The following is a 23,330-nucleotide window of genomic DNA, read 5'->3' as shown; positions in this document are numbered from 1 at the left end:
CGCTCTGGAGTGAGAGGGTCAGCGTGGGTGGCAAACTGGCATGCCTGCAGCCAAACCCTGTCAATAAACAAATACAAAGGAAGCACCAAACCATGGGACACTAAAAAAGCTACAGCATATGATCTCCTCCATTTTCTTACACAAGGCGCTAGTGTGTGAATGTGTGCGTGAATGGGTGGATGGATGACTGGATATGTAAAGCGCTTTGGGGTCCTTAGGGACTAGTAAAAGCGCTATATAAATACAGGCCATTTACCATTTACCATTTTTTGTATTTTGAGACAGAGTTGCTTTGTTTTTTTTTCTATATTTACATATCCTAATAATGGAAAACTTTTACATTTAAATTACTGAATGTTGTTCTAAATCATCTATTAAATATATTTGTTAAACGTTTGTTTTTACATGATTTTTAACAAATTTTGATGTTTGCCTCAGGAAACGGTGCATAATTCCAGGAAGGCTAAAACTAACAGTGGCTTTCATTATTTATTTATCTCACAATCTTCTTCTTTAATAATAGATTGATTGTTCAGTGAATAACCCAAACTCTAAAATGATGAAAATAGAAAAAGGCACAGCAGTACAGTGCAGTGTTACATATTTTATTTTATTTAATAAGGGATGGCAAAACAACTTACATTTTTGAACCATTAGTCCCTGCATCATTAAAGCAGTTACCATATTACATACCTTCAAATTTTTCAAAATATTTGATATTATTATTTATAAAGTGCGGCAGTGATGAGACAACAGTCAGAATTAGGGAGAATGAGAGTGGCTCTCAAGTCTAAATTGGCTTGACACACTCACAATAACAGGAAACTGGTTTTAGTCTTCTGACTAGTGCAGCAGAGCGAAGCAAGGCAAACAGACACCACAGTGTCAGATCTAAATGAAGACACACTTCACCACATCACCATGTAATCAGAACAGTTTCAAAGAACACATGAAAGGCAGCTTGAGCAATTTGGGTGATTGTCACATTATGCAACAAATTGCGTTTGTGGTGCTATAAGAACATCACAGTTGCTCTTTTTCTTTCTCCAGGTTGCAGATTTGTGAAATCAAAAGGGAAAAATGCATATCAAAAGAAATCTGGCAACAGTACAATCCCTTTTTCAAACATTGTTCAACTCATCTGTATATGTCAGTCTTTAGGAATTTAAATTGTTGAGACATCTGTCGTTCACATCTACCGTGAGAACGAAGCAAAAAGCATATTTTACAATCTGCCGCCCTCGGGATAATTATTACCAAAACACACATTAACAAACAAGAGACCTGAATTCTTGGAAACAAAGCAAACAAAATGCCCTCCAATATTTCAAAGTAATGTTATTATTATTATTTTTTTAATCAAAAAGAAACTTACACTAAAAGCTGGCCACAAAATGTGCTTCACATGTACAACACGTAAACATCTTCATTATGGTTACAAAAACAAGACAGTTTTGAAACATGTAACTTCTTGGCAGACGACACCTCATAAGTAAAAAGCTCACCTACACACAGATACCTACAGGTAATAAATTTGTCAGTGGCCTTCTAGTCAATATATTTCCCCTTTAGGCTGAGGTAGGAAACAAATATTAAACATATACAGATTTACTATGAATACGTTTATATATTTCAAGGGTGTAACTGTACCTATTAGCGACAGTTAGCAGTTCTGTTGTGTAATACCGGTTGAGCTCAAATGCAGTAACTTTTTCCCTCACAAATACTGTGCAGATGAACAAAAAAAGCCAGCAAAAATATTTCCAGAATGGAAATAAAGCACAGTGGTGATCCGTTTGTTTTGCAGTGGCATAAAGATCACTCAACCAAAGAGTGAAGCTGATATCAGGGTTTTAAAAGAACCCAGTTCTTACACATTTTTCAGATCTGTTCCAGGTTTAACTTGCATTTCCTCCACATTGAGACTCCACTGTGCCATGCCAACTCAATAGCAACACACATTAGAGTGATAGTAAGGGTCTAGTACAATATTAATTAATTGATAATATAAATAATGTCCAACTAAATATGTAGTTTTAGTGTGAAGTACTGGTACATTTACACAAAATGCAATGCATCATCTAAAAGTGTATGCTGAAGTGTTAGCAGGGCAAATCTGGAGCCAAAAATCTAATAAGAGGATTCTTTAGTAAAATGGCAAATGTGATAAGCTCTGTAAGTTGAATGCTCTCATTTGTCCTTAATGGGGGCTTATCTGTGCGCTCTCTGTACAATCCCTTGTTATGTCCACTGTGCCTTTACCTGGTGCGCCCCTGACGCGGTTGAGATGACTTGTTGTGTTCAGCCAGCCACTGGCGGCAGATATTCTGCATTACTGAGTCCTGTGCTTCTTCAGCGGCCTGAAGGACATCCTGGACCAACGGGCCTGCCCGGCTTGTCTCCAGCTTCACTGCCAGCAGGTACGCCGGCCTTAGCTTACTGCACATCAGGAAGGCTTTGATCTGCAGAAAGACCAGCGATGAAATTAAAAGGGAGCTTCCCCAAAAATTATACTCACTTAGGTCCAAAGATGCTAATAAAGGTAAAAAAGCCAAATAACGACAAACTTCAGAGGAAAAAATAAAGCAATATCGACTGTAAGGAAATACAGAGGAATACAGTGAGGGTAGTGTTTTTTTTTTTTAAAGCAGCCTCTGGCAAGAAAAGTAATTCCAGTGGAAGGCAAAGAAGGGTAAAACAAGGCAATTATTACTCTACCTTGCTTTCTGAGCTTTTTATCTCCAGAATGAGACTTTCCAGCTCCTTGGCCTAAACCATATCAAAGAGAATAGTCCTTAGGATGAGCGTTCAACACTGTGCCTGAAGTATAGTTAGTATAATGAATATCCCTATCACATGCATCCCCATAGCAATTCTGTCACTCACATCAGCTGGTCCCTTTTCTGCACAGGAGATGTAGTTGAGGATGAGGGCGTCACAGTCGTTTTTAGTGGCAGTGCCTGATTCGCCCACACATTTGAGCAGCTGCCGGACGGACGCGTACTGCTTGCGTCGGATGAGCCACTGTCCAGCTCGCACATAGACAGCCTGAGCCTCCAACTGGAAGTCCTGAAGGAGAGGGAGACAACATCTATATTTTCATCTTTTAACTGAGAAAAAGATCACATCAGTAACTTAATTCTTCATTTTGCTCAGTTTTTGCTCCTGCTGGCTGTCTACACCAAGATAATTAAATTAATTATTGTGCTATCTCAGCTCGACTGGTGCTTACTTCCAATAATTATGTTGGCAAAATATTTCAAAGACTTCTGCACACAAAAAAAACTGCTGTGTTTGCAGTCTTGAATTTTGGCCAAAAGCAGTTCTGATCTCAGACATGAACAAACCTGTATGACTCTGTAAGCAATGCCGAACCCTTCTTCTATGTTTTTTCCTCCAAGCATCACCTGCAAAAACACATAAAACACTGTCCTGATTTTATGTAACAACAATGTACAAATACATAACATACAAAACCAGTTCTAACAAAATATTTTGCATTATTTTTAGCTACATACATATTCATACACACACATTAAGCGCCCTGTGGCAACTGTTGTACACATTTTTTTTAATTAAATATATAGTGCTTAATGAGTAACTTAAATATGCTAAATCGTGTTTTTTAGATTATCGATATCAGAAGATTATCACTTTATAAAATTCCAAAAAAAACCAAAAAAACCGCAGCCTAACCTTGCAGGCAACTTCTACTTTCATAGGGCTTCCTCCAAAAAGCGTAGGCAATGAACTGGGTGAAGAGGGATTGGTCTGCGGGGCCTTGGAGGATGCCGCATTCTCACAGCGATGGAGAAAACGGGTTACCTCCAGCTGGAGCTCAATCGTATTCATGTGCCTAAAAGAAAAAAAAAAAAAAAAGACGAAGATCAAAAGCTTGAAGTAAACATAGTAATAATCAGGTATTTTAAATAAAGTTTTTTTTCCAAACCATTGGTAGTCAAAAGTAGATTTCTATTTCATTAATTGTCATAAAGCTCTTAAATAACCTGGACACATCACTGGATGACATCATCTTCCTGAAAGAATTGGGGTGTGACCGTCTCCTCCCAGAACCCCGACCTTGCTGCTCCTGCAAGTACGTCCTCAGGTGCTCTTTGGCTCTGACCAACCAACGCTGTGCAAAATAAAGTTCAAGTTCATCTTTCCCGTGTAAGAAGAGGAAATCAATTTTTAAAAAAAATATTTTCTTATTGCATAACTGTAGAGGAAAAAATAACAGATACCTGTTTTTCTCCCAGCTGTAGGTATGAACTGGCTCGATGTGTGAAGAATCGAATACAGGTCATGGCTGCACGCACGTGATCCTGTGCAGACAAACACAATTTTGAATCTTCCCCACCAAGAATCATGAGGACCTCAATTTGCAATCCTAAAGAATAAAATGCGTTTCGGCTTGTGACCTTCATCAGGGTCCTGATTAAGCCGAAAGAGAGATGGGCACGTAAACTGTTACTGGAATTGCAGGTCCATCAGTAAAAAACAGGAAACTTGACAATTATATAGTACTCAGCCTAATTACTAACCTGCTAGGATGACATTTTGAAACATTCACATTGGAATATAAAGGTTCCCCCCCCCCGCTTGGAATAATAAGTCAGTTAAGTCTCAGACCATCCACCTATCATTTCAGTCTAATTATTATTTTAGTAGTTTGTAAAAAATCCTAAAAATGAGCATGAAGAAAAAAAGTCCTCAAACCGTCATGAACTGCTGAAACTGGTAGAGAGAGTGATAGTATCCCCGTCGCTGAAGAAACTGGCAGGAAGCAATGAGGTACCGGCTGCATGTCTCCAGGCTGGGGTCCTGCTTTTCCAGTATTCCCTGGAGCTTGCTCAGATGGCCCCGTTCCAGACTGGGCTGCAACACACCCTCTAGAAATACTTCCTCTGGACACTCCTGATCCACAATACAGCAAAAAGAAAAAAAAAAAGACAAGCTTGGATAAAACTGATGCAATGACACATTCAGCAATAATTTCAGGCAAGTGAAGTCATGTACTACATGTGATGGTGCTTACTCAAGAAACAGTCTTATGATACTAAGTACTATTACTCAATGTACTTTGTTGACTGTAGACCAAATTGAAAATGAACCATTGCTAATAAATCAGTGTCACATAGACCTCATTGCCCACACATTATAGGTAACCTAACATCCTGCAGGATCTGAGATCTTGGCAACAGATGGGTATCAAAGAATACCCGAAGGACAGTTAGATAATCTCCTGACCACACAAAAGCTGCATCACAAAAGAGGACTGAGATTTCTGTTTTTGGCTTGTACCTTGTGCCGTTCACTCCTTTGACTTCTCCAGTTAAATGAAAGTAACAATAGTTTAATATTGATCCAAACATGCAAAGGATATGGACACCTTTAATAATTTAGGCCTCACCCTTTTAAGAAGGTATGCCAGAGCCTCTGTTACATAATCATGACGCATATAGAAGCTGATCAGTCCCAGGTGAGTGCCGTATGTATTCAGGTAGTAGAGACATTCCTGGTGGAGAACACTGTTCTGCATCAGCCCCTCCGGTCGCTCCACAGGACTGATCTCACACAGAGAGTCCTCTAGCTCCCGCAGGGATGCCAACACGTCTTCACCATAAGACTGATATATAGAAGAATACAAACAACAACACAAAGGTTTATGCATTTATTGTGTATAAAAGCAGGTTAAAAAAAACCCAAAAAACTTCTGTGTATTTGTAGTTTGTCCTGATTTAACAAAGATTTTTGTTGTGTTTTTGACTGAAAAGGAAAGGTGTTCCTGAACTGAGAAAACAGTTTCTTAGGATTACTCAACATTAACATAGGTCTGTCTTTACTTTCTTTTAGTCTGGATTCTAGATGCACTAGAATCCGACACGTGTAGTGCTTCACATGCCATAACTTACTAGGTTCGTCTAGCATGCAAGAAATGTGCTAGATGCCTAAGGTGTTAGGTAGCACAGCTAGTCTAGTCTTTCTGTCTGAGGATAAACTCTGCCTGACACTGCTGTATGCTCTTAAAAATACATGTTGGTAAAATTATAGTTTATTGCATTATTTTAAAAAGTGAAAAAACTGGAAATTATCAGAAAATGTTTATGGCTATATTTTTTTAATGTTTTCAATTATTCTATTGCTATGTCAGACAGGCATTTGGTGTATCCTAATACATTTGTGCATGTGATAGTGATCTTTTCAAATTCATTTAACAGGCAGGCACACATAGTAGTGTTTATCTTTGTGTGCAATACTGATTGCAAGAATGTAGCTGCTACTGTATACTTTCTTAACCATGACAGCTTCACAAAATGCCAGCACAAATTTTTTCTTGAACTTCAGCATTTGCATTCGTGTACAGTTTGACCTTTTAGATGCATGCAAAGCAATGCACTTATGTTAAAAATGTTAATATGGTTATATATCAAACTTTGAGAAGGAAGTGTTGTGCGATGACCTACTCTATTTGCAGACGGGAAGCATGTTACACATCTGCCCATTTCTTCCGTTTTTAATATGTTGTGGGCTGGAGGCTAGTGCCACCATGAAAGTAGCTACCTACCATAGCCAGAGAGGGTCGCACCATGGTTTCCAGGTGCTGGACAATCTCCTGTAATAATAAGGGACCCGAGTTGAGCTGGTTGCGGTCCACTGGAGGCTTCAGGCAGCGAGCAAATTTCTCCCGTGCCCCTGAAAGATTTCCTGCCTTCAGAGATGCCATTCCCCATGCCTGCCACACACCACCAGGGTCAAGACCACTCTTGGTTGACACCTAGCAACCAAACAAGAAGAGATGACAAATGCTTTGTGATTTAATTCTCTGCAATTTCTCTGTAATGTCTTTGAAATTAAACTTTAATTTGAAGAACAGCCTCTAACCTCCACAGCTAGCTGGTAGTGTTCTGCTTCTAGGAGCTGATTGCGGAGCCGTGTGACAGCGGAGGTCTCCAAAATGTCATCCAGAGAGGGAACATATTTGTAATTGGCTGTCACCAGAATTTTAAGCACAGCCACTTTACTGATGTAACTGTTGAAAAAGAGAATAAGAAGCACAGTCAGTCACCTGCTTTCATAATATCTTGTATTAGTCTGGTGAAATAAAGGGCTATCCACTGAGTGCTGGTAACCGTAAACTACTTCAGCATACTTCCTGTGACCTCATCTGTCCTCATTTAATGACAGCGAATCATCTTAAATCCAAACAAATGTGCCTGTATTACTCAATATTTTCAGAGCAAACACAAGTCATTGGCCAGGTGTCTTTTATGATGCAAACAATAGCGCTATGGCAACTTATCTCACTGTTTTGAAATGGGTGATTAAAAGTATAAAAAGTATAAAAAAAAAGAAAAATGCACAGAGCACATGGACACATGTATACATATATAAATCACTTACTATGCTGTTATGTATCTGTGTGTTAATATGCTGTTCTGCATTAGCTGGTTGGTTTGTTAGCTGTATCAGCTCCATAGGTTTTATCATTTTCTCTGCATGTCTCTGGTTGAGCTGTGGTTATTCTGCCCACACACTCTCTAACCACTAGTCATGAGTTCTTTGTTTTCTGACTTTGCTGCATCTATTTTCGGTTTCTTATTAATGTGAAAGCTAACCTACATACATACATATACTCATCTACATTTTGCACAATATCTCACGCTCTTTCTCATCACCCTAATGATTGCACAGTGTACATAATAACATGCAATTCTCAACTGCTGGTTAATCTAACTTACACAGGGTTTCATCTTACCTGTCACATAAGGCGAGGTCATGGCTGCGGCCTACTTTAACAAACATCAACTTGGCACTGAACAACAGCCGCCGCATGATGTCAGTGAGCAGGCAGGCATCCACCTCTGGATTGGTCAGTTTACGAGACAAGGAGCGGCAGTGGCTGATGAGCTGATGACCACAGGCAGTTTGGTCACTATGTAGAGATAAAATGGCCACGCAGAGGTATGCACTGGGAGCCTACGTGTTTTAGGGAAAGAGCATTATTACTTTTAAAATACTGACTTGGTTAATTCCACTAACTGAAAGCTATTAAAGTAGGCAGAGACAGAAATCACACAAAATTGTCAGCTAAATTTAGGCACTAGTTCAATATAAAGCTTTTGCTCTTTAAAAACAAAGTTACCCTCAATAAGCTGCTAATGACTAACATGTAAAGGTAACCTGCGCACTGGGATGGATGGTGACTACACAAATCCAAACCTGTTCATAGTAGAACTCGTTCCGCAGATGCTGGTCCTGTGCAGGGTTTGTGCTGAGGAGAAACTGCCGATGGACCACTTCAGGCAGATGCAGCATCCCATCGAGGGGAAACTGCTCCGTGACCACAGGGCTACCATCCAATGCTAAAAAAGAAGAGAATACGTCATCATTATAGTCTACATTAATTGCGTATTTAAGAATGGCTGCATGTAAGTGGCTCTCCACCGTTTTAGCAAATTCAAAATGTTGTAAAACTCTAATATTGCAAAAACCCAAAAGAAAGCACCAAAACACAACATAAAATTATTTAATTTACCTTCAGCAGGTTCCCACTCATCATCAGTACTGCAAATAGAGACAAATTTATTTTTTAGTTATATTCAAACCCTTCTTTTCCCTTATTACTCGGTTTCCGTAATTCATATGCATTTGGAACTAGTAGCTCTGATAAATGTCTTACTCTGGGTGAAAGTAGGTGTAACACTGATCACAGACTCTGACTTCCTCTCCTGGACAACCGTCAACAGGCATCTTCTTTTCCGAACACGCATTACAAACAAGACGGCCACATCTCCGACAATGATGACGTCTGTTGAACTAAAACCAGAAAAGCAAAGGAAAAATCCCAGCTGAGCACACATGAAAACTGTATTTCTGTAATCTGTCGAGGAGATCCAACATTAACAGTCATGTTTTCTCCATAAAAATGTCATACAGAGGCCAATTATTCTTCACATCAAAGAAATGGAGAGTGAAATGGAAAAGGCAGGATGACCAAAAAAAAAAAAAAGAATAAATAAAATAATACACTTGAACTTGAGCAGGTAACTCTCTTTCACTGGTAACTACATCACTCACCATGGTGAATCTCTCACGCTTGCAAACCATGCACACATGCTGCTGGGTGTCTGGGACCCAATCTTTGCGGGCTGGGGGTTGATCTGGAGGCCTGAACTTTGCAGGTGAGTGACGTTTTTTCCCTGCTGAACCACGATCCTTCTCTCTGTCTGTGCTGCTTCCCGAGGCTGAGTGTGTAGGGGTACTGCCTGTAATTAAAAGAAACACTCACAATGATTAAAAAACAAAAAACTAAACTACAGCAATATCATCATTAAACATATCCAAATATCTCACATCTGGAGGGTGCTGGCGATTCAACTCGACTGGAAGAGAGCGAGCTGTCTTGAGCAGGACACTGTATTAGCGCTTCCTGAAGACTGATTACAGAATCTGGAACATAAAGTGTTATGTTTAGACACAACCTGTTGGTAAGGTGGATGGTTCTTTACCCATCTAACAAGTGAAATATTTATTACAGGAGTACATAACCAAGACAAGAATACATAAACTAGAACTGTATTTCTCCATCAATTCCACCGAGTCTCACAACAATTCAGTTTAGTTTTCAGCAGTTTATTAAACCTTTGCATTACAAACATTTAACTCAAGTGGCTGCCCATCTCTGATATGTTTGTCTACTTAGCAACCGTATGCTGTAAGATTAGCACTGACCAGATCGAGCCCTCTCTCTGGGGGCGCAGGAGAAGTCGAGAGCCTTGCCGGCGTAGTCTGCTAGAAGCGTATCAATGTCCTCAGCGCTGAAGCCAGCCTCCTGGCCAACCAACAAGCTCCGCAGGGTCCGCACCGCCAGATCAGCCCAGTCTACCTTCAGATTCATCAACAGCTGCTCGAGCATGAGCAGTGGATCTGACAGCAAGGGGAAGTAGTCCTGCCTGGCAGCTGGAGGCAGAGTCAGCAACACCTGGAGGAGGATGTACATTTAATAAACCCAAAGATAGGAAGCAGCTCAATTGGAGAACAGTGCAGAACAACTTAAAAAGTGTAAAACTAAAATTTGGGGCCAGATTCATTCAAACCTGGCAATAGTAACATTACTGTGATTATTAATAAACAGGTTTAAAACATTTTCAGTGTTACGCAAAAAAAATTATTATTTATTTATTTAAAAAACACACACACACACACACACACACACACACACACACACACACACACACACACACACACCAACTGGTCATTTACAGAAAAAAATTCAGATTTGGAAAACAGGATCACGTTTTTAACTGGATTACTTTGTATTAGAGGAATATTCTCTACATATTAAGATATTTTTCTCATTAATTGAAAGAGCTTATGGTTTCCTGTGAATCTATTACAATTTTAGAAAAGTTGCAAAAGTATTTTCAACAAACGAAGGTTTACAGAAATACGCAGACTTGTGGAAGTCTCTATTGTAAGAAGGGAAATTTACAAACAGCTGAGGGGAAATTGCAATTGACACAAAGACAATGTTCAGTATTACAATCATTATTATTATTGTTTTCTGATTATGAATTACTTAAAAGATATTTTTGAAATTAAACAACACATCCAAAAGATGTTTTTTAGAAGATTTTACCCAAGTTATGATTGTTCAATGGTCATTATGCACCTCAAGTCTACTAATTACTAATCCTGTTTATCATTTATTTATCGTCTTTATGTTAACATACTAGTGCAAACTTCCCAATCACAAACCTTAGAGCCAAGATGAAGTGCGTGGATGTATCGGCGACGTGCAGGAGACACCTGCTTCTGGAAATGAAGGGTGAGGTAGTCTGCCAGGAAGTGGCATGCATCCAGTCCAGGGCGACGATCGAGGGCACGCTCACAAACATCTAGACCAGCTGCAAAATCTGAGAGCCCGTCGAGTAACTAAACAAACCAAGGGAGGGACAAAGGATATTAACACATAGTAATAGAGGAAAATGGTTTGAGAGGGTAAATGAGTTCTGAAAATGTTCTGAAATGTTAAAAAAAAAAAAAAAAAAAAAAAAAAAAAAGTCTTCCAAGATCTTAGAAGACCTTAAAAAAAAAAACCATATGCTTTCTCTACTTTATGTTACGTAGAAAAAAAAAATGCAAAGCTAATTAGTTGCAAAAGAAGAGACACAAGCATATGATGCTGATTTTAAGTTAGTATTACATAAAGAGTTTTCTGTGTTTGAACAGAGCTGAGTTATACCAGTTCAAGGATAGATTTAATGATACATGACCACACTCTAACAAATGTTTATACATCTCAAAATGGACTTCAATCTAAATTTCCAAGAAGTTGAACAATCTGGACCTGAAAAGCCTCATTTGTCTGTTCCTTTTCCAGTAGATGAAGCAAATGCTCAGTTTGCAGCTGCAGTCTCAGCTGATCTGATACAGGATACAGCTCTGTCCACTGTGCACAAAGATGAAATTCCTGCAAAACCATAAAAACCAATTATAATGATAAGAATATACATAAACAACTGCAATAAGGTCTGTGTTAAGTTTTGGTGATAGTAATTTCCTTTCTAATGTCCTGACAATAAATTGTTATAACTAAGCTGCACCTACCTTTGCCTCGAGTATCATAGATAACACCGACTCAGAGTTTGCCTTGGATTCATTTCTCAGCTCCTGCCAAGTGCCCCAGGGCAACGAAGGCTGTAGATTCAACATCTGTGACAAGGAAGAGGACCACAAACAGTTGGCAGGATAGAATGGAAAGTCAAATAAAGTGTCTGAGTGATATATTATATAATACATGTACACCATGCTGAACTCCATTAAGAATCGGAGTCACTAAACTACCAAATACTGATTTTCAAAGTTGCAGAAGCCTTCTATAAGAAAGTCTACAAGCACATGTCTAAACTGTATTTCTGCAACTACTTTGTTAGAATATAGATTTTTTTTCCCCCAATAACAAAAAAAGTAACTAAATTCTGCACTACCTGGTGGTAAAGGTCCAGTTCTTTCTTCTTGAGCTCTAGATCTGTTTTCAATGAGGTCTCTGTGCTCGGGTCATTAAGGCAAAACTCGAGCAGCTCCAGGCAGGCAAACAGTGGCCACCGCTCCAGAGCCTGCAGGGCAACTCGGGCTCGCAGATTAGGATCCTGTACTCTGAACAGATGACCTATACCTTCATCTCCATCTGAGCAAAAACAACAAGCATTTTAGTTAAAGTTGAAACAAATGGTACATTAAATTAGTATATTTTTAATTTTAAGATTTTTATGCTACATGGTTGCGATTACTAAATTTGACCTCAAGTATTTAATAAAATGTTTTATTCTCTTCGTATTCTGTTGATGCATAAAAATCTAACTTTCCAAGAGGCATCACTGGTAACTTAAAATGTTTAGTTTTGTGTGAGCAATAGTCACAAACTTTCTCTACAAATATAAAAAAAAATGAGAAAATTTGTTCCTTACCTTCTAAAGCAGCACATGCAAGCAAGCGGTCTCTTAGCGCCCCCTCCTGGCTGCAACTCTGCCCATAGAGCTCCAGCAGACTGAGGGCTCGGCTCAGGTCTCTGGAGGCAAGAGCCTTCTGGAAGGCGTCAGCAGCAACACCCTGAGCAGCAAGTTCTTGCGGCCCAGACAGCAGGAGACTGATGAGTGGTTTCCCGCAGACAACTGCCCCAAATCCAACGGAGCTTTCCTTATTCTCGCTTAATGACATGCCCAGCACTGGTTCAGCCATGGTGTGAAGGTAAGCCTGGAGAATAGGGAACTCCCTCAGGAGGTTATCAGCTTCATGAGAAATCTGCTCACCATCTAAGACAACTTCTTTACGTCCGCTGCGGAAATATCCAGACCATCCAGAAGATTGTGTCCTAGCAGTTTCTCCTTTACAGGCGCTTAAACATGTCAGTGTGGCCAGTAAAGGGGAGCGAGACTTAAGGAAAGACAGAGCCGATTGTGTGAGGAGAAAAGAATTCAAGGAGGAAGAAGAAGAGGATGATGAAGACGAGGGTGGAGATGTGGAGAGGTGTGTGGGTGTAGAAGAATGATCCTCCACTGAGGCGTCAGACTCGGAGCTCACATCAGACTGAGACTCAGCAAGTCCCAGGATTGTCATGTGATCCTGAGCATGGCATTGGAGTAGGTTAGACAATGCAGCAACACCAAACACACCATCTTCTTTCTTGCCCTCATCTGACTCTTTTCCATCATCTGGACAGGAGATCCACAGAGGAAGAGCCTCACAGCATCGCTGAACAATCACTTTTTGGATGCTCAGTCGCAGCCCTTCCTGTTCCAGCAAGGACAGTACTCTGGAAACATAACAGGGTATAAAAGGTCAGCATGTTACATATATACACATACACACATATATGTGTGTGTGTGTGTGTGTGTGTGTATATATATATATATATATATATATATATATATATACACACACACACGTGTATATAGTGATGGGGAATAACCACTATACATACTTGTCAGGAGAAACTTGTCGGTCAAAGAGCAGGTGAGAGAGAAGTTGAAATGGGGCTTGAAGCAACACTAGCAGTGGGTTCCCAAGCTTCACTTCAGTGTTCTGGTCTATTAGAAACAGCAAGAGATGCAAATCAGAGCAAGACCAGGGAGTTGAAGAGAAACACTCTACTTTCACAATTTAGACAGGACTTAAAAGCTGTAAACATCACTCTAAGAATCAGAGATAACAGGTGGTGGAAGTAGGTATCAAGTAGTTATGACTGAAATGTAAAAGTCTTCATTTTACCTTCTGAACTGAGGCTACGCACTAACACAGATGCTAGTGTGTTGATGTAGTCAAAGAAACTGCGCACATAATCTGGTCTGCTAAGGTCTCTATCTGGCTCAAAGGGACAGAGGCTGTCAAGAGAACGAAGTAGCTGCTTCATGCTGGAGCGCACCGGATGAACATCTAGTTCTGACTGCTTCAGACTGGCCTGCTCCACCAGAAGTGCCAGTAGAGCGCTCCCCACACTGCCCTCTATTATAAGTTAAAATGAGAAAACAAAAAACAGGAGAATACTCGTTTAGCTTTTTAAAAATAGAGGGGGTTTTAAGTTAAATATTTAAATTAAACTGTTTGATCAAATGTAGCATATGTTAACTGTGCCAACCTGTGCCATCTGTAGCAGCACTCAGATTGTGCAAAGTGTTTTCCAAATGCTGCACCAGACTAAGCCGAGCAGAAATAAATTCTTCACTCAGTGTTGGATAGCAACAGAGCAGTACTTCCTGGATGCAGCAACCAAATGGGCTGGCAAACACCTGGTCTTCCCCAACAGCTTCTACGAAGAAGAGTGAATCAGTAACAAAGACACTATTCTGCAAACTCAATTCATTCAGTTAACTCAAGTGTATTCACCTGTTTTTATAGAACTTTTACTGGTGGTTGAATGATTTAGGATTTTGTTGATCTGTTGTAATACCATGGGAAATCCACAGATCCCCTCAGAATGAGGCACTTTAAGGTCAACTATTACTCCTGGGAAAGCAGACAGGGATAAACACAAGACACCATTTGCTCTCGTTCCCATCACCATGTCAAAATTAATTCTTCCAGATAGAAATTTGGGCTTCATACCTCGACCCTCCAGGCTGCTGTTGAGTCTGCGTTCAGCTGTGTCCAGCAGCTGTCGAGACGTCTTCCAGAACTGACAGTGGCAACACGCCAGGTCAAAAGCAGCCATGGCTGCTGGACTGAGCTCCTCCAGCAATGTGTAAAGAAGGCCAGAGGCATCTGATGAGCACTGACTTAGCCAGTAGCCTTCCTCCAGTGAGGGCAGTTTGTGAGCATGGGTGCTGAGGAGACGGTCTGCTATGTCTGAGATGGAGTAGAAAGCCACTCCTGAAGAAAAACATATGCATGTGTCAGTTGTCATGGTGCACAGATGCCTGTAAGTCTTTGTTGTGCTTTGCTATACTAATCTCTTCTAAAACCAATATAAAAAGAGGCCAGACTACTGCAAACAGGTATACCAAGTTAAAATGCACACTCGAACTGAAAAGCAAAATGGGGAGAAAACTTTAGAACAAAAAGTCAAACCTGCAGCAGCAGCACTTCCAATGGCCTGCAGTGTCGATCGGCCACTACTGCCCAGCCGACTCCTCCCTGTCCCTGACCCAGCTGCTGTCCCCAAGCCCTCTGATGAGGATGAGGATGAAGACATGGATTGACTCTCCATCTTTTGCTCCACCTGTGCCAACTCCACCAGGACTTCTTTGTAGCGCTCCATGAACACCAGCTCGCCACAACAGGCAGACGCTTCCAGATCAAAAACCACAGACACCTGTCAAGAAGCAAATGTTGTTAACTGGATGGAAAAAACTCTGACAATACTTACAAACGTCGCCAGTGATCAAAAATCAGGTTAATCAAAAAAGTTATTAACTGTAGTTATGGTAAAGTGTAAACATGGCTAATGACCAACACAAAAGTAAACTTCTAATGTGTTATAAATGATGCTTGTAATCATATAATTAGTATGAGGGAGGTTGGATTTAATAATAGTATAATGTCAATAATTTGAAGTGAGATAACTGCTCTAACAATAAAAAAAATGGTAAATGGCCTGTATTTATATAGCGCCTTTTCTAGTCCCTAAGGACCCCAAAGCGCTTTACATATCCAGTCATCCACCCATTCACACACACATTCACACACTGGTGATGGCAAGCTACATTGTAGCCACAGCCACCCTGGGGCGCACTGACAGAGGTGCCCCAGGGTAAAGAGGAAAATGATTTTTTTTTAGCTTTGTTAAAACAAATAAGCAGACAGTTGCATTCAAATTTTATTAGAGACCTGATGAGCTTCCATGAAGTTTCCTCGTCGGATGCAGGACATCAGCAGAGACTCTGGAGGGGACAACATGGCAGGAACCAGCCAACTGTGGGGACCTCCACATGGACAAAACTCCAATTCCACAGAGCCTGTTGTCATTCCTCCTCCACCATCTCACAAAATATTAATAAATGATAATAAATCAACAACAACAGAAAAATGACTTTGAAGACAAAGGCAGACAAACAAAAATACATTTCTCCTACAGCTTTAAGACTTTAAGGATTATTTACATATGTAAAGAAGAGCCAGATATTTTTCCTTACCTGATGTGCTTGTGCTGACCTCTCCATTGTGTTTTTCTGTGGAGGAGTGTCTCTCTATGGTATGCCTTCCTGGTTTCCTTCGCCTCCTCAGGCTCGAGCTCTTGCGGGGTCCCAGAGGAGTGACAGTGCAGCCTACTGTTGAAGTTGTAAGAGGACTTTCTGAACCTGCGGTTAAAACAATGTAACATCAAAGCTCCAATAATTTATGATGAATAATTACCTAAGTATTAACATAGTCATATGTACTGGGTACAGTACATATGTCAGTTCCCAGTCAAACATGTTATTTAAACATACAGAAGAATAAAGAAAATAAATTGCTAGCTCACCATTTCCAGTGCTCTGGTTGCTGGTAATAATCTGCAGCCTCCACTGAGCCTCTGCAGTGCGTTTGGTCAACCTTTGCAAGCGTGACCCAAATGACTCAGCAGTCACCGAGCAGCCCAAAGTTGCTGCTGCCTCTGCTTCTCGAGGCAATGCTCTTCCTTCCTCCTGTCCATCCTGCTGACCCACCACACACATTCCCTCCAGTCCTTCCTTCAACAGCTTTAAAAACCCCTCCATGCCAGTCACATCAACCAGAAACCCCTTGCAGCCCTGGATAAAGTGTCCGAGGTCCAGGTGACTAGAGTCTGCTGTTGGACTTGAACATAGCTTTTGATTCCCCTTTTTTCTCTCCTCAGTGTTATCCATCTGTCCTTTGTTTTCTGAATCTGTATTTTTGTTTCCTGTATTTGGAAAGCAAGTGTCATTCCCTACATTCTGATTTGAGTTTGCATCTTTTTGACTCTGCTGAACAAAGTCACTGGTGGACAGAAAGAGGAGAGAAAAGATATTTTCCAGGAGCTCCAAGCGGAACATCGCCGGCACTGCTTCCAGATAGAGCTGACACTCAGACAGGTAGTGTTGAAACACCAAATGGCAATCTGAAAAACAACACAACCAAAAAAAGTGAAAACATTAGTAAACGATAAACAACCTTGATGGCTTTAATACGTAGGAGTGGAAGTCCTTGTTCTGGGTCCCAGCTTGACCTTTAATGCAATTTCCTGGTCTTTCCCTGTGCTTCCTGTCTATATTTCTGTACTTCTAGAAGAAATTTGCCATTAAAACTTGGTTTGTAAACTGTAATGTGACTGATGCAGAAAAAATGTGTACGTTTTTGCCAAAAGACTGTAATGAGAAAACAAGAGAGAAGACTTTTCTATCATCTATTATCAAAGTAAAGCTTCACTTTATAAAAGAAAGACGGCCTTGTTACCTTCAGAGGAAGCTGAGGTTTTATTTTGGTCCTTTTCTGCATCAGAGGACTGGTACTGTTGCATGGGATCACACTTGGTGCAGTTTGAGTATTTATGTGCATTTACACAGAGTGCATAGATGGCATACTTCATGGCACAGAACCCCTGGAACAAAACTATGTTTCTTTGTACAACAGGGCTGAGAGTGCCAACTGCCCCAGCACCCTCTGCAAGAAACACACAAATAAAAGAACCACAGACACCTTTAAATGTAAATACTATGCAGCATCAAATTCATTATTTTTTACTCATTTGAACAAACAAAATGCATAACGCAAACCTGCTTCTGGTAAATTTGGCAGTTGCTGTAATAGATCTAATATCCTGCGTTCTTCAAACTGAGCCAAAGGAGTCAGAGAATGCAGGATATAGAGGGATGAGTGGTTGTCCAGAGTGTGAAGCTTTGCCAACAATGCCTCCATGGAAATCCCTCTAGAGACACAAAACACAAATATATTAAAAGCTAAAGAGTAACTAGTTAAAAATGAAATGACAGCAAGACTTCAATCTAGAGAAAGCCAGTGCTTACGGATTGTTATTTTTACACCATTCAAGTATTCCAAGCTGAGTTGACAAAAGATTAGAAAACTCTTGTAGAACTGAATCATTGGCTGCTGCCTGAAAAGGTGAAAACAGAGTATCAGTAAAGCACTACCGCCAAATATTAAAAAGATGGAAAATGTCTTTAGAGGTTGAGGTGCATGTAGATGTGTGGAGAGCTAAATGATTCTGGCTGTGACCTGTTCTTTGTGAAGGATGCTGAGCAGCTTTTGAGCCGAGCTCAGACTGCGACACTGTGTCCATCCCAGCAGCAGCAGCAGACGGGACAAGGGCTGGAACTCCAGCTGCAGCAAGTTTTTCAGCTGACTGAATTCCTCGTGTTTAATCAGGTCAAGTGCAGTAACCTACAGGAAGAACCCAGCTTTATTACATTACTCGATTTTATCTCATGCTGTTGGTTTACTAGACCATCAACATACAGTATGCATTATAAAAATAATACCACCGAAGCAACACTCTGTGCACTTTTTATTACATCTTGGAGGAATTTATATCTGGTTACTAAACTAGTATTACCAGTTTCCAGTTATTTACGTACCAAGACTTGCTCCAGGAAGTGCTTTCCACTACTAAGGCACTCAAAGTAGATGGTCTTCCAAATGGATGGACGATCTTTGTGGCAACATAAACTGATGGTAAGTTGCTCTGCTTCAGGCAGCTCAACTAACAGGGGAATATAAAAATAGCAATTGAATTCATAACAGAATGAAAATGAATTTTTTTAAAGCAAACCATAAAAAATAAAAATAAAAGAAATCCACACAACCCTGACTTTTACAGAATTTAGTAAAATGTTTTTGATTAGATTTAGTGGGTTAAAATACAGCTAATGCACAAGACAAAAACAATTAAAAACAAAACAACAACCCTATTTTAAGTAATAATAAAATCTAAATCACAATAGTCAAAACAGAAACCAACAAAAACAAAAGAAAAAGAAAAGAGGAAATCTTCTTCAGAGCCAGTTAAATCTGCCACAGCTTTACACCCACAGATGCAGAAGTGTAACTGAAAGAGGAAAGAGGTGATGCTAGCATTTCTCTTTGAGCACAATAAAGCAGAGGATGTCTGGTTTTTAAACTATAAATATATCATCAGTATCAAAACTATAAAAAAATTAAATAAATGTCAAAGTACCACAAAAACAGCTCATGGGGGAACTGACTTACAGGAACATGTGCTTGTACTTCAAAGCAATTTGTCAAACTAACCAACAAGGAAACTGCTTAAAGTAATCACATATTCTAGCTAAAACCAGTAGTTTTTTTTGGATTGCATTGGCCATCATACTGATCCTAAGGATCAAGCTAGAATACGTCTTAATGCATGCTCAATATAAACCCTTAGTGATCCTCTATGTATCAGGAGTATCGAAACAGTTGAGACGCATTTTTTCTAAACACTGTCTCCATGGCTTTTAAAGCCCCAAAACACGCTGCGCCAAAAAAAAAAAAAAAAAAAAAAAAAAGGTCCACCCCAAGGATCGGGTCCCCCAACACAGAGTAATACAGTGCCCGCTGTTAAGTGCCAGAAGGATTGCCATGATTTATACAGTGGGGAAACCAAACAACCTCTGGCGAAGCAGATGGCACAACACGGAAGAGCTAACTCATCAGGCCAGGACTCCACGGTCTATTTACACTTAGAGGCCAGTGGTTTCTTTTTCAATGATGAGGATGCTCACATCCTGGACAGGGAGGAACGCTGGTTAGAGCGGGGAGTCAAGGAGGCCATTTACAAGAAAAGGGAAAGGCCACCTCTGAATCGAGGAGGAAGCCTAAGGATACATATTTCGCCTTACATCAGTGGTTGTTGATTAATGGTCATGGCAATTTGCATACTAATGATTAAGAAACTGACCTCACAGCCCATTGTTCTTTCACTGGGCTAGTTTCAGTTATTGTGCAAATGTACTGTTTGTAAGATTGGGGAAAGCTGGAGGACATGGAATGGTTGGCAGAATAATGTAAATTTCCTTAAACGGACTACCTTGTGTGTGAGGTGAGCTCCTCAGCAGATGATCTCTCTGCAGCCTGAGAGCAGTAGAGCAGTATGTCGAGACAAGTGCGTCACATTGAGGGCGAAGCAAGGAGCTGAGGATCCTCTCCTCTTTCAGGGGGCCCACTCTGGCTGCCCACAGTGCTTCACAAAGTGCCTCCAACTGCCCATCGCTTCTACGGGAGCTCCATGGCATCACAGCCAACACAGCGTATATCTCCTCCACCCACTCCTCCACATTCTCTGGCCTTCTCAGTTTCCTTATCAAGTGCTGGATGAATGCATTCTGCAGAGTATGGTCCTCTGTGCATGCCTGGTCAATGGATGAAATTAGGAAAACCAAAATATTTTTTTAAAGATATGATAATTGCACTGATACATTTTTCAGGTACTTTTACTCATACATGGTAACAATATATTTGACTTTACCTGTAAGAAATGTGCTAAAGATTGAGCGAGTCTTTGCTTTTTTTTTTCCAACAGAGTTAACAAACAAGACTCAACAGTAGCAGCAGTTGTTCTTGAACTCTCCACCACCTTTTGCTCAGACTGTTTATCCAAGAAAGCATGTTGCAATTCCTACAGAAAGATTGTGGTCATATAATTACAGAATAGCAAAAAGTCTTTATTGTCAAATGTAAGCTCGACTCTAGTTGGCAATAAAAAGCAAATTAACCTTGAGAACAGTCTCGGGTATGCCCTCTGACCCCAGTTCCTCCAGAAGTAACAAAAACTCCAGCTCTCTTCTGACATTAGGAGAAACCTAAAGTTAAAGAAAAAGTTTTATATAGGTGTTTTTTCTGCTCTCATACTGTTCAGCTGTGATGTTTTAAATGCCTTTTCACATTATTTACACAACAAAATATTATCTCTTTTTTTGCAAGAGCAAAAAATTTATTTTTTAATGTTCAATATTAGTTTTAAAAATATGTCAATAATAAAATAATAACACAACAGAAATTTAAATTTTTTTCACTTTTATTATATCTGTGACAGTTACCTGTTCTTCTGTCCATTTCTCCAAGACCTGCAGCCAAAACCAAGCCAGTCTATGTGGACTCCCTACTGACTCCCATCTACAAAAAACATTATTGGCACTCAATCATTTAAAGAAGCTCAAATACAAAATGTCTTCATAGCCTTTATTTCTTATTATAGTTTACTTCTGACTCACTTTAAGCTGTAAGGATGGCTGACAATAGCCTTGATCATGTCCCGTAAATTTTCGGAAAGTCCTCCCTCAGAGTTAACCAGCTGTGGTACACATGCCCTTGCCAGCTCCCACTCTCCATGCTGCAGGCACCTCTTGAAGTACTCAAACAGATCCTGAAGCGATGTCTCGGCTTCACAGCCAAAGGGATGCATGGTCACTTTCCCAGTGACGCTTTCTGCTCAGCAGTCACACCTGAAGACCCAACCTCACTACCAGGTAGCCAAGGAGCACCCTTGAGCTTTCTTTACCTGAAACACACAATGATATTTATTTAGGTTTTTCATGAATATTAATAGTAACAGACTATTTGTTACATTAGTCCAAAAACCCACATCGACTGTTCTCTTTTAAAACAGCTGCAAAAGCATTGGGACAACACTTCTGTATTTCTTCATATTTTGCTCCCAAGGAGGCAGAATTTCTTGTCATTTTTAACGTGGTCTTGAGGAATAGTTCACCACATTTTTGAAGGTTTTCTAGTGTTTTTTTCTTTGGCTGCCTTTTCAGTCCAGTCTTTGTACCTGAATATTTTTACAAGAATGTTTCAGTGTTTGTTTGGTTATAAAGCCACTTCACAAAAGTGGCGGTCAAGAAGCCTTAAGGAAGTGAAACAGAGAGAAAAGGCTGAGGTATGCCAAATTACACATGGACTGGACTGAAAGTGAGTGGCATCAGGTCTGGTGGAGTGATGAATCCAAATGTGATATTTCTGTTTTAAAATGTGTAATACTACAGAAAAGGCCTGGGGGGAGTTACAAAAGTGAGTAGCTACAGCCATCTGTAAAACACGCTGCAGCTGCTAGAAAGCCAGTGGTTAATTCAGTTAATGCAAAGCCATTATTAATGCAGAAAAGTATCATTAGATTTTGAGCCACCATACCATCTGATAAGCAGCAGCTTCATTTTTCAGCATCACAATGATCCCAAACACACTGATAACGCACTCGAATGCAGAAAAAGCACACCAGAAAAAACAGACCTTGGAAGACCTGCCTTAAGCCCGGAATTTATACATTTTACATACATTTTAAACGGTATGAAAGAAGAAGTTAAAACTGTACCGACCCTTTTACATAGAAGCTCATGAATGGCAGAACACAAGCAAGAGATAAAAAGAAAGTTTGTTGTGGGTCTCGAAATAAGTCTTAAACATTTATGGGGCGCTTACACGTTTAATTTCAATAGTAGTCTACTTATCACATTATTACCTAAAGTGAATTTATATGTTCTTCACTGACTCAACCCAAAAGCAGAATTTATACCAAATGTATGAAAAGCTACAAACTGTAATTAATTAAGCTGTACATCTTATTCGCTGTAGAGAGTGAAATGCTTCCCGTCCAAAGTGAAAACGATAACTTCGCTTTACAAAACGGTTTTCTTCTTTGACAGTTATCCCACTAGTTAGCATTAGCTTTTGTTAGAAATCAATGTGATTGGATGTAGCTTAAAAATGTCGGATAACTTCCGTAACAGTTGGCAGGGCCGTATCGTTGCACTCACATTAATTATTGAGAAATAAATTCAGAAAAGTTACTTACTCATTTCTTTGAGCCGTTTTTTGTTCAAACTGGGTGCAAGTTACTCCTACCTACGACTTTCTCTCGGCCTGTTATGCTAGCTGCATACAGGCTGCATAACGAGAGTCATGTGATCAAATCAGCTGACTCTCCTACTCCGGTTGGGCAAAGGTTGGTTCGAAGAGGGCGTTACGGATTGTTTTGTTTTTTTTTTTAAATTGATGCCTTAAAATGCAGTCGGAAATACTGGCACTTAAAAAAAGGCTACTTAAAAAAGGGCGGGGGTTGTCATAGGGGAGGTATTTGACTTGGAATAATATTTCTAAACCAATCATGTTCTCAGCATTTAAGCTTTTTTTTTTTTTTGTAATAATATGATGCTGTGATTTGGGCTACAAAACACTGCAGTCAAGAAAAAGCCTCAGTGACTGGAAAAACTTTGTGATTATTTCTTCTTTCAGTTAATCCCTTTAGTGGTCACCACAGCAGCTCATCTGCCTTCATCTCACTCTTATTCACAGCATCCTCCTTTGTCACACCAACCCCCTCCATGTCCTCCCACCCAAAATCCATGATTTTTTTTCTCCATTTCTATTAATTAGCC

General features: G+C 40.0%; 1 protein-coding gene across 2 annotated transcripts; it reads right to left on the bottom strand.

The window, feature by feature from the left end:
• Positions 1-594: 594 nt before the first annotated feature.
• zfyve26 (zinc finger, FYVE domain containing 26) lies at positions 595-22,897 on the bottom strand. 2 transcript variants are annotated; one of them, XM_086274457.1, is made up of 43 exons: positions 22,748-22,897; positions 21,168-21,454; positions 20,994-21,069; positions 20,670-20,756; positions 20,423-20,572; positions 19,985-20,306; positions 18,534-18,658; positions 18,175-18,339; positions 17,964-18,052; positions 17,715-17,866; positions 17,395-17,601; positions 16,463-17,059; positions 16,134-16,298; positions 15,829-15,980; positions 15,070-15,313; positions 14,608-14,871; positions 14,389-14,508; positions 14,141-14,311; positions 13,774-14,007; positions 13,487-13,592; positions 12,474-13,318; positions 11,994-12,193; positions 11,614-11,718; positions 11,354-11,476; positions 10,762-10,938; positions 9,736-9,985; positions 9,358-9,453; positions 9,082-9,269; positions 8,684-8,820; positions 8,540-8,568; positions 8,224-8,366; positions 7,760-7,980; positions 6,886-7,033; positions 6,569-6,778; positions 5,414-5,629; positions 4,720-4,917; positions 4,245-4,325; positions 4,008-4,135; positions 3,697-3,856; positions 3,348-3,407; positions 2,887-3,069; positions 2,719-2,769; positions 595-2,462 (listed from the first exon to the last, which is right to left on the bottom strand). In XM_086274457.1, the coding sequence occupies exons 2-43, from the start codon at positions 21,356-21,358 to the stop codon at positions 2,259-2,261; spliced, it is 7,770 nt and encodes a 2,589-aa protein (XP_086130583.1). In that variant the 5' UTR covers positions 21,359-21,454; positions 22,748-22,897; the 3' UTR covers positions 595-2,258. The 2 variants fall into 2 exon arrangements, with proteins under 2 accessions (XP_086130583.1, XP_086130584.1); XM_086274458.1 differs by having other exon boundaries at positions 14,141-14,308.
• Between the last annotated feature and the right edge of the window lie 433 nt (positions 22,898-23,330).

The sequence above is a fragment of the Aulonocara sp. 'chitande type north' Nkhata Bay genome, linkage group LG19 (assembly GCF_057382095.1).
Source record: "Aulonocara sp. 'chitande type north' Nkhata Bay isolate Kocher_YH1m ecotype deep benthic linkage group LG19, A_spYH_male_GT1.1, whole genome shotgun sequence".
In the NCBI taxonomy this organism is placed as follows: Eukaryota; Metazoa; Chordata; class Actinopteri; order Cichliformes; family Cichlidae; genus Aulonocara; species Aulonocara sp. 'chitande type north' Nkhata Bay.
Note: the sequence above shows the minus strand (reverse complement) of the source record. Positions and strands in the feature narration are given on the sequence as shown.

Bases quoted from the DNA above. Each gene is read 5' to 3' on its own strand.
- zfyve26 (XM_086274457.1), bottom strand. From the start codon at position 21,358: ATGCATCCCTTTGGCTGTGAAGCCGAGACATCGCTTCAGGATCTGTTT. The intron at 9,454-9,735 runs GTCAGTGCTAAT...TTTATGTTCCAG, and splicing joins CAGAGAGAGGGCTCGATCTG to ATTCTGTAATCAGTCTTCAG. The intron at 8,367-8,539 runs GTAAATTAAATA...CTTCTTTTTTAG, and splicing joins TGAGTGGGAACCTGCTGAAG to CATTGGATGGTAGCCCTGTG.